Below are 17,293 nucleotides of genomic sequence, written 5' to 3'. Positions count from 1 at the left end.
CTTCATTGCTGTAAACAAAGCCATCTTACTCGGGGTGTATCTTGAATCTGAGAGAAAGCACATAGTCTGATTGCTCTCTCCCCCAAAGACAAGGATGTTGACTGAGCCCCCATTCATTTAAATGTTTTATTTGTGCCTTCAGGGATAATGACCTGATGCAGCAAGGAGAAATATCAGAACCTACTTAACTAGTGAAGTCATCGGGTTAGCCTTGTGCTCATGCTGCCTGCACCCCTCCCACCCCCCCGTGGTTTGCTTTTGCCTGTTGGTTTGAAGGCTGCTCTAGCTCATGTTCTTTTGTGTGGTCCCCTCCCGTTATTTTCTTCTCTTTCCCTGTTATCATTCTTCTTTCCTGTTTACAGTGTCTCTTCCCTCCTTTTACATCATACCATGTTGCAGGAAATTTAAGCTCATTTTAAAAATTTGCAGAAATAAGATACATCGTCCATTCTGTACCCAGCATGAAATTTCACTACCTGCCGAGGACCTGCAGTGCCATTTTATATTCTGTGCTCCTTGCATTTGTCTTTCATTATAGACAATATGGCCATTCCTGTTCGGGGGTTTTAGTTATATCCATCATACAAATGGTAGTAATACACTGCATTGCATAAGAAGCTTATAAATGTGGTTGGAATTTGTTACAGGGCAAAGATCTTAAAAAGCAAATAATCTGATGGTGAAAGACAGGTTTAAGAAAATGTCAAAGACAATTTCTTGAGTAGGGCTCCTGTACTTTGGTTTTCTCAAAGAACTGCAAGCTTTTAATTTTAAACATTGTGGGGTTTTGTATCTGGAGGATAAATGTACTCACAATTTGATTTGCTTAACACATTTCATTTATTTTGGGCTTGTTTTTTACAGTCCCAACCCCACCCCCAAATTTCATGGTGTGATTTTGAGGTTTCTTTTATTGTTGCTTGTTTTCAGTGTATTAATGTAGATTGAATGTGCTCGTGTTTTATATGAGACTAATGATTGTAACTATTAAACTAGTAGCAAAAGATTTTGCTGGATGCCAAAAATGCTGAGAGCAGCTCTCTGAAAAGATAAATGGAGTATGTTCTTTCCTGTGCCCAGCTTTCCCTCCACACTGTCAAAGGAAGGTCAGTTTTATCGTACCAAAGTGGTGTAAGGTAGCGGTATCAAAGTTGTGCCCTATCCTCTTGCTCTAGGCACCTGCAGTTTTCCAGCCTAGTAAGCCTGGCTGGAAGCAGCGGGATCTAAGCACCTTGGCAGGGACTGGGCACTTCCAGCTAGATCTTCGGGGTCGGGTACCGAACATCTTCTGGCAGGCTTAGGTATTACCTGAAGATGGCTCAGAGCCACGTTTGGGGTTCCTGGTCTGTTTTGTGTAGTCACAGTGTGCTCCCAACAGACCCCTTTTCTTCACAACGGTTTTAGGGTGGGTTTTGCCTCTTTGTTGAGGGAGCAGAGCTGTTGTTGGGGGAGATGCATCTCTTGCTTGTTGATTGCCCAGAAAAGAAGCAGATAGAGGCTTGGCTTTCTTTGCAAAGACAGTCTTTGCCCTCTCTGCTGAGCTTTTCAAGGTACTGCCTGTCAGGCGTTCCGGGCTGCTGCTGCTCCCGGCAGGCCTGGCCCTTCTCCCGGCGCATCCCTGCAGCCCTGCCTTCGCAGCGGCACGGCTTCACCTCCTGCCCGCCTGCGGGGTTCCCGCCGGTTCCATCTCATCTTCTCCGCGGCCCCGTCTTGTGCCTCGGGGCTCGCACCGCGCCACCGGCCGTGCCCACCGCCCACCCTGCCGCTGCCGGCCGCCCGGGGGGGGCGGGGGTCGCGGCTCCCGGCCGGCGGGCGGGGCTGCCGCTCCGCAGCCTCCCTGCGCGGGGGCGGCCAGGAGCCGGCGGGCCGGCGGGCGGGTAAGTCCTGCTTCCCCCACCTCCTCCCAGGGTCGCTCGCTGCCCTTGTTTCCCCGTCTGGCGTTACATTTTCCTTGGGTGAGGCTGTTGCGTGCCAGAATCCTGCTGGGGGCTGTATGCAGCCTTGTCTCCCCGGACTATGGGGGGGGGGGGGGGGGGCTTGCGTGCAGTGCTGGTGTGCGGGCATCCTTCACCTTCCAGAGATTAAGCATCCTCAGTTTCGGAGTGAATGTGTCCTTCCAAATCTACTGATTTGGAATCTGCCATGGAAAACAATGTTCTCTGTCATTCTGCTGGATATACAGTAAAGTATATTGTGTAAACAGTTAAACATAAATATACAGCAAACCATATACATATATAGTAAAGTATACACAGTAAGGCACATCGGATAAAGAGTAAAACATAATATATGTGTCTGTGTGTGTATATGCATGTATGTATATATAGATACACACACATATATGGAAAGTTCGCAGCCTTTCTTGTGTAAGTTCTTTCCTGGTGGACTTGAGCTGAATATTTTAATGTTTCCAGCTGCTTGTGAATCAGTCAAGATCCATTGCTTATATATGAATAAATTATCGCCACTAATGATTTATATAAAATGGAAAAATGAGGGAGTTAGGAAGAAATGTTGAGATTAAACAAAAGGCTTCTAGGAGTCTGTATTGGAAAGTGCTCAGAAAAGCTGTTGGGAAATATATATGTATTTTTTTAGAAATCTTGCAATTGATTCTGGAGCAGAGAAAATTTAAACATTCCAGAAAGGAAAAAGGCCACCTGTTTGTCTGCAGCTGTTCTGCAAAACAGTGCCGTGCTGCTGGCAACTAATAATATCTCCAGCTCGCAGAAGTGGCGTGCACTTGGCATTTGATTCAGCGTTCTGTACAGACATACAGCTTGGCTTGCTTTTGTTTTCCCCAAGTTTATCTGTGTATCTCATCTAGGCCACGCAGCAGCACATCTGACAAACGATGGTTCCACAGTGATAAGCTGTGGGTCCGATCTGCAGCATGAATACAGTGAGAGTATTTTGTATACTATTGTGGCAGATGAAAGGAATGGAAGTGGGCCAAATTCAAGCTGTTTGCCATTGCATCTGATCAGCAGATCCTATGGAGAGAATTTGCCTGCTGTGGATATTTGATTCTCACTAGCTTGAACTGTCTTGTGTGTTGGCAGTGCTACCGTGTGAATTTGCAGTGGCTTTCCTGGGTGTCTGTCCTGCACAACTGCCAGCGTCTGTGGGTATTTTTTACAGGGTTCAGGATTTTGTGCTCCACTTTGTGAGGAAGATGACTTAATGCTGTACAGTGAACATTCTTTCATAACACACAAGTTACCAGCTTCTAAAAAAAGCAAAACACCATGATTGCAAGTGAGCAGTATCTTATTTCTTCCTCGCTTCCTCCACCTTCATGGACGTGTAACCCTTCTGCCTTCCATTCTCTCAGCATTACCTGCAGGTGGTCGTGGCAAAGTGATTTTGTAGAGGTGTCTTGTCAGGTTACACACCAGAAAGGGTGAAAAGCTGACGGTGTTGAAATGCAGTTGTGAGAGCAGGAGCAGGTTTCCCTTCCTTCCCGTGCATCCTTCTGACTCAGTTTTCAGGGGGTCAGTGCCCTGCACCCCTGTTGGTCTGTCCCTGCTCCTCCCTGGCCCTTCTTGCTGGTTCGTGGCTGGCTTTGCCCGAGTGTATGTAATGTTTTGTGCGTTGGTTAATTTTTCAGTTCTGAAATACAGTATAGCAAAAAAGTTACATTAATAACTTCTGCATCTAATAATTACAGGTAAATGACATTGCCTATAGCGCTGATCTAACAGTAACTGTCAGGACTCTGCTTAGGCAAGCAGAAAAGGGTTGGGGTTTAACCTAGCAGTGTAGCTGTCCTGTGCTTGTGTCCTCTGTCACCACACTGAAGCATTTCTCTTCTCTAAGCAGACTGTTTAGAGTTTGTAATTTTATAGATAAATCATAGATAAAATTTTATAGATACCTATAGAATATATAGATATAAAATTTTATAGAAAAAAAAAAGATAAAATTTGCAAAAGAAGTTTAGACTGTAACCTGTGAGCTTGCTATACTTCTGGGCATATGAAGGACAAAAGCCAGAAGAGGATTTTTGATTAGTGATGTGGACTAAAACCAAGAGGAGCCAGCATGAGACAGCAGCAGGTCCTCTGGGGCTGTAGGAAGTGATGTGCTGACCAAGTGACCAGTCCTCCATCTGCTCCAGCTGTGCACCTGCAGCAAGTAACGGCTGAAAGACAGTATCGTCTCCATTTAATGTATAGAGGGAGTTGTGCATTAGTGCCTTGTAGGGGCTGACAGAGGGACTGAATTCTGGTCGTGTGTCTGCTGAGACCACTGTAAAAGATACCGCCCTGTTAGCTGAGGCACAGCAGCTGGCCACGCTGCGATCCTTGCTATTGCAGTGTGACCTATTTGCATGACCTATTTAACTCTGCCAAGTTGTAAGGAGCTGGGCATGCACATTAGGTGCATGTTTTCAGTCACTTATTTAAAGTAAGGATGTTTTATATGTGTTCCTGCTTGTAAACTTTTTTTTTCTTTTTTAGTTTCCTCAACAGCAACAAAGAGTGACACTTTAGGACAGGTGACTACAAAAATTGTGTAGTTACAGCTAACAGATGTGGAACTGTAATTTCTCTCAAAAAACATAAGCAAAATTTTCTGAGAACTGAAGAAAGCAGGACTTGGCCAATGCAAGGTGTAGTAATCCTCAAAGAAAGCTTTGTTGGGAGCTCAGTCTTAGTGGTAAGACTCCTTTCCCTTTTTAATGGCTTAGCAGTGTTTTCTGCAGTGTCTCACTAGAACTAACAAATAGGAATTTCAACTGTACTGGAGCTAACTAGGAAAAGTTCAGTTTTGCAGTAGTGTGAGATACATTTTTGGCTTGGGGATAGCCAGCCTAGGCAGGTTTACCTGAGTATCTGTCGCTTGAAAACAATTTTGTTGTTGGTTTTTTTTTTTAATCCTTTTAAACAAGCTACATTTTTAGGACCATTGGGAAATAAAAACTATGAGATTGTTAACAAAAGCAAAAACCTCTTTCATTGCTCACTGGTTGCATTTTCTTGTCACGCATGGGTTTTTGTGCCCATACAAGATACCAGCTTTCTGAGGATGATGGTGTTAATGGTTGTTGGCAAATGTTGTTCTTATGATGACCATCAAAATAAAATCATGTACGAAAACAGGCATGGGGTGATGACACTGTTGGGTTTTTTTTGAGAAGTGGGCATTTGTCCATCAACAGAAGAACTGAGTTTCCAAACTACATGGCTGCCAAATGGCTGATATTTTTGTTACTGTTTATCATAACTTGGACATGAACTTTTGGCATAAAGATGGGTGCAATTAGTTCCCCCTCCTTTGATTGTTTTCTAAACCTATTAGGTTACTGTGTCCTGTATGTCCTGTGTATTTTTGTTAGGAAATTTTGTTAGGAACCTTTTTTTTGGAATGCTTTTACATTTTTATTAGATTTACACATCGCTCCACCCACCGTTTGGAAGTGACCAGAACTGTCCTTCATGAAAGACTAAACACGAGAGTTATTCACGATGCAGTTGGAAAAATTATAATGCAAACAGTGAACCAGATGGAGAATTTTACAAGCATCTTTTCATGTCATGAATGATGCTGTCTCTCTTGGTTATGGGCTCTCTGCTCTCTTGACTGCTGTTCCTTTCCCCCTGGCTCCCCTCCAGAGCTGTTAAGTTTCAGCCAGGGAAGAAAGGGAGATTTGGAGTCCTCTAAATTTCCATGTCCGTGTTTTTTTGCCTTGTGGCTGGTGACGGCGAGCTTTGTGTGTGAGAGCGTTGGCATGCAGAGGGCTGCAGCGATTAGCATGCCGATTGCCGCGTCCCGACAGAATAAACAGGGCTGCTCTTGCCGGGCTGTGGCTATGCCACCCAAACAAAGGCCTGAGAGCAGATGTGGGGAGAGCCCTGCTCATGAATCCTGCTGTCACACAGGGTGGGCAAGAGCTGAACACTGCCCAGGCTCCTCTGCTTCCCAGTTATTACAAGAATGGAGGTCTTTGCCACACACTGTGGCTTGCTTCACATGGCAACTTACCTCCACTTGGAGTTTTGAGAGACCCTGGAGGATATCAAACTGTATATTATATCTTTATTTGTCCACATATGTACCATTGCAGTTGCTGATCTAGCAACATACGTTTCTATAAACTTGTTGTCTGCTGGCCTTCAAGATTTAACTGCATAAGAGTCACTGGTTCTAAAAAAGGGGGGCAGTGCACATGCATATGTGTAAGCAGGTTTAAAACATATATTAAATGTATATGCCTACAAACAGATTTAATCCCTATGGTGCAAACCCATGTGTCGTTACTCGTATTTGGTTTGAAAGAGGCTTATATCAGTTTGTGCTTAATCTCTTAGTTACTGATTTTTATTTTCTGTACTCTGAAAAATGTAAATCCTCCATAAAAATTGTTACAGAATTAGTGTTGTTTCTTCTCATGGTGGTCATGTAAAGTGTAGCTTCAAGCATTTTATCTGGGGAGAAGGCACCTACTATCTCTTTTCCCAGTGGCTTTTGGCTGGATAAGGTTGGAGAGGCAAGAGACCAGTTGTGTTAATTAGGAATAACTGGCTTGTTTATGTCAAAATACAAAATATTTTCTGAACAAACTGCTTGCTTAAATGGTGGTGGTGTGGGCTGTTTCATATTTACCCTTCCAGCTCCCTTCAGAAATCCAGCCATTGCTTTTCTGCCCCGTAACACAGAAGTTGTGTTGGCAGGCTGCAGCAGTAGGTGGGGAAATTAGCAGGGCTTTTTCAGTTAAAGAAGTTGCCAACATCTGGGTTTGGAAAGAGAAAAGTCAACAAGCTTGTTGCAGTTACAGATCTTAAAAAAAAAAAAAAAAAAGTTTTATATTTATCTGGTTTTCAGACAAAACATATACTGACTTGTTCAATTATGTGATTGGAAATGCCTTTGGTTCTTCATGTAGCTAACGCTATGACTGTGAGCTGCTAGTGAGTCAGGGCAAGATTGGTTCGGTAGGGTTATTTTTTTCAATGAAGAAGAGTTAAAAGTTCTTTTGTTTTGGGTTTTTTTTTTTGATCTCTTTTCAGGATAATATCATCTTATTCTTAAGAGGCTGCAAAGAGCTGGGACTTAAAGAATCTCAGCTTTTTGATCCTGGTGATCTGCAGGACACATCAAACAGAGTAACCATCAAGTAAGTACAATAGCAGTTTGCGATTACAACCTCAGATGCATGTGATGCAATAGCAAAAATGTCATAGAACTGTCATTTGTATAAAACAAATAGGAAGCTGAGGTTTGGGAAACCTTCAGCACTGAGAAGAATACATTGTTCCCTTCAGCAGGCTTTGTCTAAGGGCTGTTACTTTTCCCAGAGAGATGAACCACAGCTCTTTTAAAATACTGTTTTAGTTAAGCAGTGAGATTCTGTGGGACTTAGGGTTTTCGTGAATCTAAATTGATGGCATTCTTTTTTTGTCTGTCCAACTAATGAACTATGTAGGCTGGGGAAAAAGGTCACAGCTCTGTTATTTCAGATTAAACTGTTTTGAAGGTGCATTATAGGACATTTATAGGCCTTTCAGACTTTACAAGGTGCAGACATGAGCACAGTCTGTTTATTTTCTAACAAGAGCTATAGCTTGGGACATGATATTTGGGCTGAGGGTGTCTGCCTTAACTGTGTGGACTGGAAATGCCCCAGTTTAGATACAAAGCCACACACCTACTACCATAGAGATTACCACATGCATATTGAGAGGGTTTCCTTCCTAATAACTAATTTGTGGGGTTTTTGGGGGTGAGGTGATTTTTTTAAAATCTCCTTTTAATCATCAGCTTTTTAGCCATGGCATGTGCACATCCCTCACTGCAGAGTACTAGGTGCTCAGATTCTAATGCTTGTATTTTCAGCATTTCAGCCACAAAGTGATTTAAAATACAGATGTGGAACTGGCATAGAAAGTATTACTGACTTGCCTAAGGTCACACAGAGCAGGCTTGAATCAAAGTCCATATAGTCATAGACCGAGGTCTTAAATAGGAACTGTTGTCCCTTTCAGGGAAGGCTTTGTCATCATGGACTAGAAGAACAGAAGCAGTCAAACTGTGTTTTTCTCTCATTTATATTAATGTCAATCAAGCTCACCACCCCCCAAAAGCCAGAGCACTCCACACTTTCACAAAATTAACAAAATTGGAATTGGTGTTGTTTAGAAGTTTTCCTGAAATTTTTGGGTCAGTTGTGTAATATTAAAAAAAACTGTTGCTCTCCAGACAAGCAAATACTGATGAGTTGATTGAATGGCCTTGTTTCATTTGGCCAAAAGGATGTGGCCAAAAAGATCTCTGATGAATTCCTGGTCAGACATACTCATTTTAGAAAAGTATGTGGAAACACTTTACTAAATTTCAGCAGCATTCTATTCTTTTTCCCTTCTGGCAGTGGGAGCTGGGCAAGTTTTCATGCTATTCAAGCACTGTCTGGGAAAATTCAAAGATTCTGAAAATCGAATTGGCCACTTTCCTTGTTTTAAGGAATGGCCTCCCACTTTTTGCTCTTTTACAAGTTTCTGGCTCTAATATGAGGTTCTTCTCACCTGTGAGAGGGGGCTATGTAAAGCCTTTTTTCTAAATCTGGTAATATTGCAACGAGAGAGGTTCTTCAAGACGTCCTGTAAAAATCATGACGAGTGGCTGGGGAGAGTCACAAAACAATCCCTAATCTCCATATGAAACAAGGAAGAAGGGGTCTTTCTGATAAGAAGCTTGATCTTTTGGGGTTGAGGATGATGGAGTACCTCAGAGGAGGCAGGCTGAGAGGCTGGGACTGGCATGGAGCTCCAGGAAGAGCTGTCCAGCACGTAAGCAAGTTAAACCAGGAGTAATAAACTCTGTGGATCTGGCTTGGCCCTCTGCTGAATATGATGCTAGATAGACGTGAAGTGTCTCACTGGCATGGATTATTTTTTTCCCCATCAACTCTTCAGAGAAAGCAGCTGTGGAGATGAGCCAAATGTTTTCCTAGCACTGTCCAAGTTCACGCTGAGTAACTGAGTTGAGGTGTACAAGCCAAGTCCATGACTGTTGTAGAGAAATATTTTCAAGACTGTCTTCTGCTAGCTAGTTCCCAAAGCATGAAGGTGATTTTTTTTTCCCTCTTTGAAGACTTTTGGGTTATTTTTTAAACTGGTAGAAATGGTATTTGTTCTGTGGTAAAGGATGAATATGACATTATTGCGCATGATTAAGATAATGACATTTTAAACAATTTTTTTTCATATAGATGTTGATTGAGGTATGCATTAGATCTATTTTTTTTGGATCATTCAGCTTATAAAAGTTATGAGCTAATGCTGTAAAGAATTTCTTCCTGACTTGTTAAACAAGATTCTTTTCCACTGCTATTTTATTAAGGAAAAAAATAGGACTTTTGTTTTTCTAAGTATGTGGTATTGGTGGATAAAATTGTGGCTTAAAAAAGATGTTATCAAAAATGCTTTGTTTTAGCATTGCCTATATTCAGGCTTTTGTTGTTCTCACAGATGTAAGTACATTTATTTTGAGTTTTGTTAGGTAAACTTTAATGCTGGAGTGAATTTACTGTTATAGTAGAAGGCAATTCCATTATAAATAATCAAGAGATGATCATTACTGAATCTGAAGTAGTCTTGATTATTTTTCAGCACCTAAATGTGATCTGCATTTCCTCCATTCTTCAATGATTTCTTTGCTGAATTTTGAAATGTTGTTTGCACAAACTTTGTGCTTTGTTGTTTGTAACATAAAATTTCCCCATTTTGATGAACGGTGAAAAAATAAATTGAGAAGGACACCAATGTGCAGTCTGAGTGCTTAAGTGTACATTAAAAAAAAAAAACCAAAACATTTTCCGCAGCAGGTTCTGTTGTAAGTGGCAGGATCTTTGTTGCTTCCCTCATCTACTTTCTTCTTTGTGATGCTTGTTTCCACAGAAGTGTCTGCTCTATTTCATTAATGTTTGGTGATGAGTCCCTCAGTCTCCTATGCATGTTCAGTTGCTTCCAGAATCTGTATGGCTTGCACAATTTATCACAGAGAAGAATCTGACTGTTGGATTACTGCAGAACACATTCTAGCAGTGGAGAATTTTGTCTTCTTTTTTGAAGAAATCAGCAACTGTTTAAAGGAAATATTTTTGGCGCTGTCCTACTTTACTGTGGGACCATTATAAACACATTTTCTTTTTGTACTTCCAGAATTCTAATTTAATGATTGAAGTAATGGTGACAAAATACTCCCATGTTATGAATAAATTAATGTGTGAACTACATCTTCTTAGCTTTCATGTGTTTCCAGCCAGCAGAAGCATTCTGCAGGCTTTTGTTAGGGAAAATGTGATCTGTTGCATACATGCTCTTGGAAAGTGTGTCTGATATCTGATTATTTTTTTTCTCTCTTTTTTTTTTTTTGTGTGTGTGTGTATGTGTGTGCAACCAGGAACACTGACTGTAGTAGGAAGCTGAAAAACGTAAGTACATCACTTGGAGTATTTTTTTCCCCTCTGGTTAATCCTATATTTAGCCTGAGCAAGAATTGTGTCAGTAAAAACAGCACAGATGTTTCTTCGCCCACGAAGCTATGCTTTTTAGCCTTTCATGAATATATAGGCATAAAATCTATTTGCACAGAGCATTTAAAATGAAGCAAAATGATCATTACATCTGGATGCAAGTCTTTACTTTTAGATTTGCTAGCTTTCTTGTTCTTCCAAATTGTGTTTCATCAGAAAGGCTAGTTCCATTTAACTTCAATTTATTGTTAATTTAAACTAATGGTAATGGATCCTATAATTGTTAAGCGGAAAAGAAAATCGCTAAACTTTGCTGGTCTCAGGGTTGGTTATTCTTCCAAAGCCTAGTAAGCTGTCTGTCCCTAGCTGAATGCTGCTGTAAATTCAATTTTGTACTTGGCTCACATCCCTATAAACTGCTAGGAAATGCCAAGACCTTCTCCTAATAACTTTGCAAGCCAGTACTCATGACTGCAGGTAAAAAATATTAAAAAAAAACCAAAACCACTGACACCCCCCCCCCCCAAAAAAAAAAAAAAAAATTACTTCATCCTATCTTTCCCCTCATCATTAGAGTAGTATCTTCTGTATCCAGCACAGAAAGTTGGAGGGGAGGAGTTCAGCTTTAGCATTTTAGGACTCTTGTGGGCACTAGCTAAATATGTTTGTACAGATTTATTGTTTTAAAGGTAAAGGTTCAAAAGTATCCTCCACAAAGTGCTTGTAGGCAATACATGCTTTCCAGGTGCATGATCCTGCAACCTCAGCTGGCAGCCAGTCCAAATTGCTTGCAAACGTAACATTATTTGGAAAAAAGTAAAAAAAAAAAAAAAGGGGATAAAGAAAGGAAGAAGAGAGAAAGTGGTCAAATGCTAGCAGAAATAAATAAAAATACCACAACCTTCATCAGAGCACTGAATGGCAAAATGAATTGGATAGTTTCCTGGTTGCTAGGAATACTATATTTGCAAGTGTTTTCACTTAACTTGAGAACATGTATTGTAAGAATTTTTTACATAAATTTGTTGAGTAGTGCTGGTTGAAGGAAAACAGCTCAGATAAAGGTTGTTTCAAGGCAAAAAAAAAAAAACCCCTATTGGCAAAATACCTCCTTTCCCTCAGCACAGTAGTATCAGTTTGGATGTAATTTTAAAAACAAGGGGGAAATTTCTGAACTTTATTAAAAATGCTATTCAGTTATTTCATGGCATGTATGTTATTTGTAAACTAAAGGGAAATATAAACTATTTATATATAAAATATATTTTACATGATGCACCACAGTTGTTTTTAAGCAGGGGATCTGTATGAGATGCTGTATCCTTTTCTGGCAGCTGGAGTGCTGTGTGTGGTTTTAGGCATCACACTTAAATGAAAAATGGGGATATTAGAGCAAGTTGATGAGAAAAGGCTAATCAAAAGTCTAGCCTATATGACTGAGAAGAAAGCACTGAAGGAATGTGGCTGCGTATTTCAGGGGACAAAAGTCTGACAGGTGTCTGTCCCCAGTGTCCTCTTGGGACTTCTCCTTGTCCTATTTCTTCAGTTCATTATAGGGTATGAATTATATGGCCCTGTCCCATCAAAACGTAAAATACTATATTTCAGTTTATTTAACTTTTTTTGAGACAGTTAATGGCAACTATTATTTATTATTGCTTGCACATCTTTCCCACATCAAAATATTCCCTGTTTGTTCTGCAATTAAATACTTCGCAATGTCATGGAATATGCCTAAATAATGAACGTTAAATGAGAAAAAGCTGTAATTTCTAGATGATGGTTTGGCATTTTCAAGCAGTTCAAAACAGTGAACTGAATTGCCTTTGATGATCAGTTTCCAGTCCAAATTGCTGCTGCACAGGTACCATTAAAGACGTTGCTTTAAGTGGAGACATATGTGGTGCAGAGAAGGACTGTTTGCTTCCATTGCATGTTATAAAGGTCAGCGGTTTTGGAGGTGTTGGATTTGACCATCCTGAGCATGTTAATTTCTCCTTTCCTAAAACAAGTGCAACGCCAGAAGTGTCAGATCAGATTTCTTTGCTAACTAAAGGAGTGAGAGGGTATGTAAACATTTGCAAGAGCAATTCTTGGCTCTTTTTCCACACTAGTTTTGAAGTGATTTATGAGTTATTGGAGAGACATCAAGTCAGAACTTGAATGAAACCACTAAGTCTTTCTTCTTTAGTCTGATAGAAACAACCAGATGCTCATGGCTTTTGATTAATCTTGAGCTAAGCATTTCTTAAGCTAGCAGAAGCCTTGGAAGTAGATGTTCCCGTGTCATCTGGTTAATTACATTAAGATGATTAAAAATGGTACTACCTTTTCTGTCCTTGAAATAGGCAGGCAGACGTTTGAGATGTTTTATTTATTCCATTAGTCTTAATGGTTTTAATTAATGACCACTAGTATTGGTACTCTTCAGGGACTTGTTTCCTCTTGGATTTACAAACATTTATTTATAAATAAGTGTGTCTTCTAGGCAGTTTCAAATATTTTGCGTAGAGTTTTTCTTCAGATTTATTTTTGCTGTTTATTTTCAAGACAGACGTGACAGTTTCATTTTTTCCTAAAACTATGAGGAAGATAATTTGTTAAGTTATATATTCTGTAGGACTGTTTAAATTTGCATAGTCACCTGATGTATTGGTATTTAACTACTGGCAGACACTTCTCTTTCAATTCTGATTTATAACGAAATCTTGTGCTGCTGTGCAGTTTTGAATAAATGAAAGAAGTTGAAGGGAAGTAAATTTAGCTAAGTGACTGTATAGATGGCTTCACTTAATTCTTATTAACTTCTGCAGGTATTAGTCACCATATATTGGCTAGGGAAAGCTGCAAACAGCTGCACGTCATATAGTGGATCAACCCTGAACCTGAAGGAGTTTGAAGGTTTGCTGGCCCAAATGAGAAAGGTATCTTTTTGTTATGTTTTGGGAATGGAAATTTAATTCTAATTATTACTCCCATAAATCACCTGTTTGTTGCTAAATATGAGAGAAGTGGCGGGCTAGAGTACAAATTACTTAGTAGACCCCTACCTCCTTCAAAAATGTTTCTGACTCTGCCAAACCATGAACACAGCTTTCTTTGGCAGCCAGCTTTGTGGTGGTATCAGTGATGCAGCATGTGATGTCAAATGGGGCTTTATAATTGTCATGTGGCTCTGTCATCTTCATTTCCATATGTTTTGGATTTAATTATTTTCATTTATGACACCTTACAAAAGTAAGGTGACAGGACTCTCAGGAGCAGAGATTTTTCTTCTTTAAAACATTCAGTCTCCCGGGCAGCCCTTTTTTTCTTTTTTTGAAGTTGCAACATAAGCCATCAAACCAAAGTATCTAAATGAAGCTGAAGGGTAGAAGGAAGTTATGTTTCACCAAGGGCACAGTTACCACGATTCTGTGTTTTGCCAAGCTCTGAATTCTGGCTGAAATCATATTTGGTGTTTTACAATGAGCTTTCTGTTGGAAAGGAGAAGTTGTGATTGCTGTAGAGTGCTTTGGGGACTCTTAGTTGAGCGCTCCAGTGCCCCAAACCTTGACATGAGACACTTCACCTCAGCAATGGTTGGTGTTTGTATCCAAGTATGCGTTTACTGAGGATGGAAGGGGCAAGGGACAGGCATGTCAGAAGATGGCAGCACCCAGTGCTAGCATTGCACATGTTGGGCATACTGCTCATGAAAGGCCATGCAGATATGTTCTCCAGCCTACAGAAAGCTTCATGCCTGCTGCTCCCTCCCCATCTCACGTAACAGCCAAGTCACCACAGGCAGTAGGGTTTGGGGACCATGGGAGACTCCTTGCTCATACTCTCCTTGAGCTCTGCTACTGCATGTGCACCAGCTGCAGCTCTTCATTGTGGGATCTCAGAAGGCCAGCACCAGATTGCCACTGGAGAGGAAGAAATACTTGGCTGTCTGACAGCAGTTCCTACACCCTAGTGTGACCAGTGTGCCTTAAACTAGGCAGGTAAGATCCCTGTTTGTGAGCCCAGATCCTGTGAACAAGCAGGTGGAAATGGAGAGGAGAAGAGAACACCCTGCTTCTCTGTAGAGCTTTATTTTGGTCTTCATTTGAAATGGTCTGCACTAATCACTTGGGACTTCATCACTCATGAGTGATAGGACTGAGCCTAGGCAATAAAGAAATGAAGTTAATACTTGAGTTGTTTCCAAATAGAAGATGTGGGGAAGGTCCCCCGCTCCAAAGAGTCTGTAAGGTGAAACAGAGATGGACAAGGGAGCTAGCTCAGAAAAATTGCCAAAGTGCAGGTTGTTCTGACATTTGTGCTGCATGGTATCATGGTTTGTTTTTTAATGTTTAATCTCACAGCATGAAGCTCCTCTTTTTCCAGGTGGTGCTTGCCCGCGAAACTAGTCATCAGAGCATTTTGGAGGTCCTATCTTGAGCGCTTTTGAGGGATGAAGTAGGCTGGGGCGGAAAGGCAGTGTTCTCCAGGAGCTGATGGTAGTGGAGCACCTGGCTGGGCGTTGCAGAGCGCTGCATGCAGGTCAAGGACAAAAGCAAGAGTCTGAGACTTGATTTGTTGCAGATGTTGGAGCTGGGAGCAGAGTAGAGATCTCATAAAAGCTGAACGCTATATATTCCTTTAATGTAAAAACAGAGCACTTTGCAGTCCTGAAAAGTCTTGTTTAGGTGGTGCTGTTACAAGGGACGTTGGTGACGTACTTTAAGATCATGTCCCTACTCCTGTACCCCTGCAGTATTTCCCACTGGCAATTGTGGGCTTGTCTGTTACTGCATTTGAAGAGGATTTGGTTGTAAAATAGAACATGTTAATCATGCTGTGCAATGCTCTGATGTTCTTTATAGCTGAGCTCGAGTGATGAAAAGGCACTTTATCATATTCTCTACTGGCAATTTTTCCACAGAATTTAATAATTAAATTGACAATAAATTCAGTCTGGTTTAGTTTTTCTGTTACAAATCCTCTCTGCCTTTTTTAATAAGCAAATCAAAAGGCACCTTGGATGTAACTTGTCTCGGACTCATCTTTTTATGCTTCTCATACTGAAAGGGATATAATTTCTAATTTTTCATAATTCATGCTACTCTGTTTTTAATTTCATTAATTATTTAGTTACGCATTCTTCTTTACTTTTAAACTGGAAATTCCCAATGACAAAACTTCCATGGCTTTTTGATTATATGCAGTGGGTGGAACTTCCTGGAGAAATACATCTTACATTTGGCAATCACACTTTTACTACACTCGGTGACATACTGTGTTTTTAATTAGATGATATGAAAGACTAATGCGCTATTGTCTGTCATGTTATGGTGTTATCAGTCTCACAGATAACCACTTTCCCATTGATAACATTTGGGAGATGACGTTTGTTGAAGGCAGGACAAGTACCCCTCTGTGAGACAGCGCAGGGCTGGGAGAGTAGCTTTGCCAAGGGGAACGCTGTAAAGAACTTGTTTACAGAGGTCTAGGATCCCATCCTGGTGCGTGCCTCCTAATTCCTGGTGAGCGGCATGCAAAATTAACATCAACAGGCCTCTGAAAGTAGGGTCTGCAGAACTCATTAGTTCACAATTGGACTGTTTTCAAACTCTGGGAGATAGTGAATGCGGGATGGGGCGCTTTGCCTGAGTTTAAGTCCCTGTAGTTGCTGAGCAGTTCAGCGTCATTCAAACACAGTAATTTAGGAAAATGGAAGTGTGCCTGAGGATTGAGAATAGCTGATTGGTATGAAGGGATGAGAGGATTAGGGAATTTGGATTTTTAAAAAGATTTTTGGATCATGTCACAAACGGGATTTTGATAGGATTTTTAGATTTGTTCTTGGATGTGTGTAACTCATGCGGTTTTCAGGGAGACAGATCTCTGTTGTCTAATGTTTCTATCAGTGTTTTAGTTCACTAAGCAGGATTGGGGAAGGAAATTACATAGGATTCACTTCCAACTTTGTTAGATGTGTTTTGTTTTTAGAAAATACTTCCACTTCAATTTGCAGTGAGGTTACTTAATGACATTACCACAGTTTAGCTTGGCCTTAGGCGACCTTTGCCGCTGCCCTTAATGTGGTATTTTGGCAGAGTAATAGTGAGTGGCACTAATTAAAACTTCTTCCTGAAAAGTCTACAGGACGATGGGTCTGATCTCTGTTGGCTTTGAGCCTCCCTCTTCTCCAGCACCGAGGCTTTGCTGCATTACTGCAGGGCTCTCCTCCCTCTACCACTTCTCTAGCGAACCCGCTTTCTTGTGCATACGGTGTTGTTCTTGATTGATCTTCTCATTGGCAGTATTAGTAACGGGTAAAACCTTAGCAGTCAGGGACAGTAGGAGCTGTGTTCAACACAGCCGTTGAGCTGTTGTGCTCCAGCTAGTGGTAAGCAGGGGGTGCTTCTTAATTAGAAATTAATATTCAAATGCTTCTGGGGAAAAAAAGAAAGGGAAAAAAAATCACATTCCAGCCTCTTGGGTCGCAAAATGTCAGTCTGATAATGGCACTCACATTTCTGACTTTACTTACTGTCGGTGGAGAAAAAAATAGATTTATCTTTAAATAAACGTAGTTATTTGTGTTTTTTCTCAGCCTGTACAATTGTAATTAATGTTAAGACACTCTCTAAAACAAGGGATTTATTATAATGCAAGGGTGAGGATGGCTTCTATTGACCTTTTCCTCTGCTGGAGTTTCAGTGTTTTAGTATGTGCTGCTTGCACTGGAAAGAATTTATAATCACAGGGCTGTCAAAGACAACCATTGTTCTCCCTGCTCTGAACATGTGGGTCAGCTACAAGTGCTTTCATATCCCCCAGAGCCAG

General features: G+C 40.9%; 1 protein-coding gene across 1 annotated transcript in view; it reads left to right on the top strand.

Moving 5' to 3' along the window:
- LIMCH1 (LIM and calponin homology domains 1) overlaps positions 1-17,293 on the top strand; it is a 181,781-nt gene that overhangs the window by 98,818 nt on the left and 65,670 nt on the right. Inside the window, exons 4-6 of the mRNA XM_037384143.1 lie at positions 7,014-7,120; positions 10,405-10,435; positions 13,291-13,401. Of these exons, the coding sequence (XP_037240040.1) occupies positions 7,014-7,120; positions 10,405-10,435; positions 13,291-13,401 (249 nt within the window). The remainder of the gene's footprint in view (positions 1-7,013; positions 7,121-10,404; positions 10,436-13,290; positions 13,402-17,293) is intronic.

Source organism: Falco rusticolus, chromosome 1, assembly GCF_015220075.1.
Source record: "Falco rusticolus isolate bFalRus1 chromosome 1, bFalRus1.pri, whole genome shotgun sequence".
Taxonomy (NCBI): Eukaryota; Metazoa; Chordata; class Aves; order Falconiformes; family Falconidae; genus Falco; species Falco rusticolus.
Note: the sequence above shows the minus strand (reverse complement) of the source record. Positions and strands in the feature narration are given on the sequence as shown.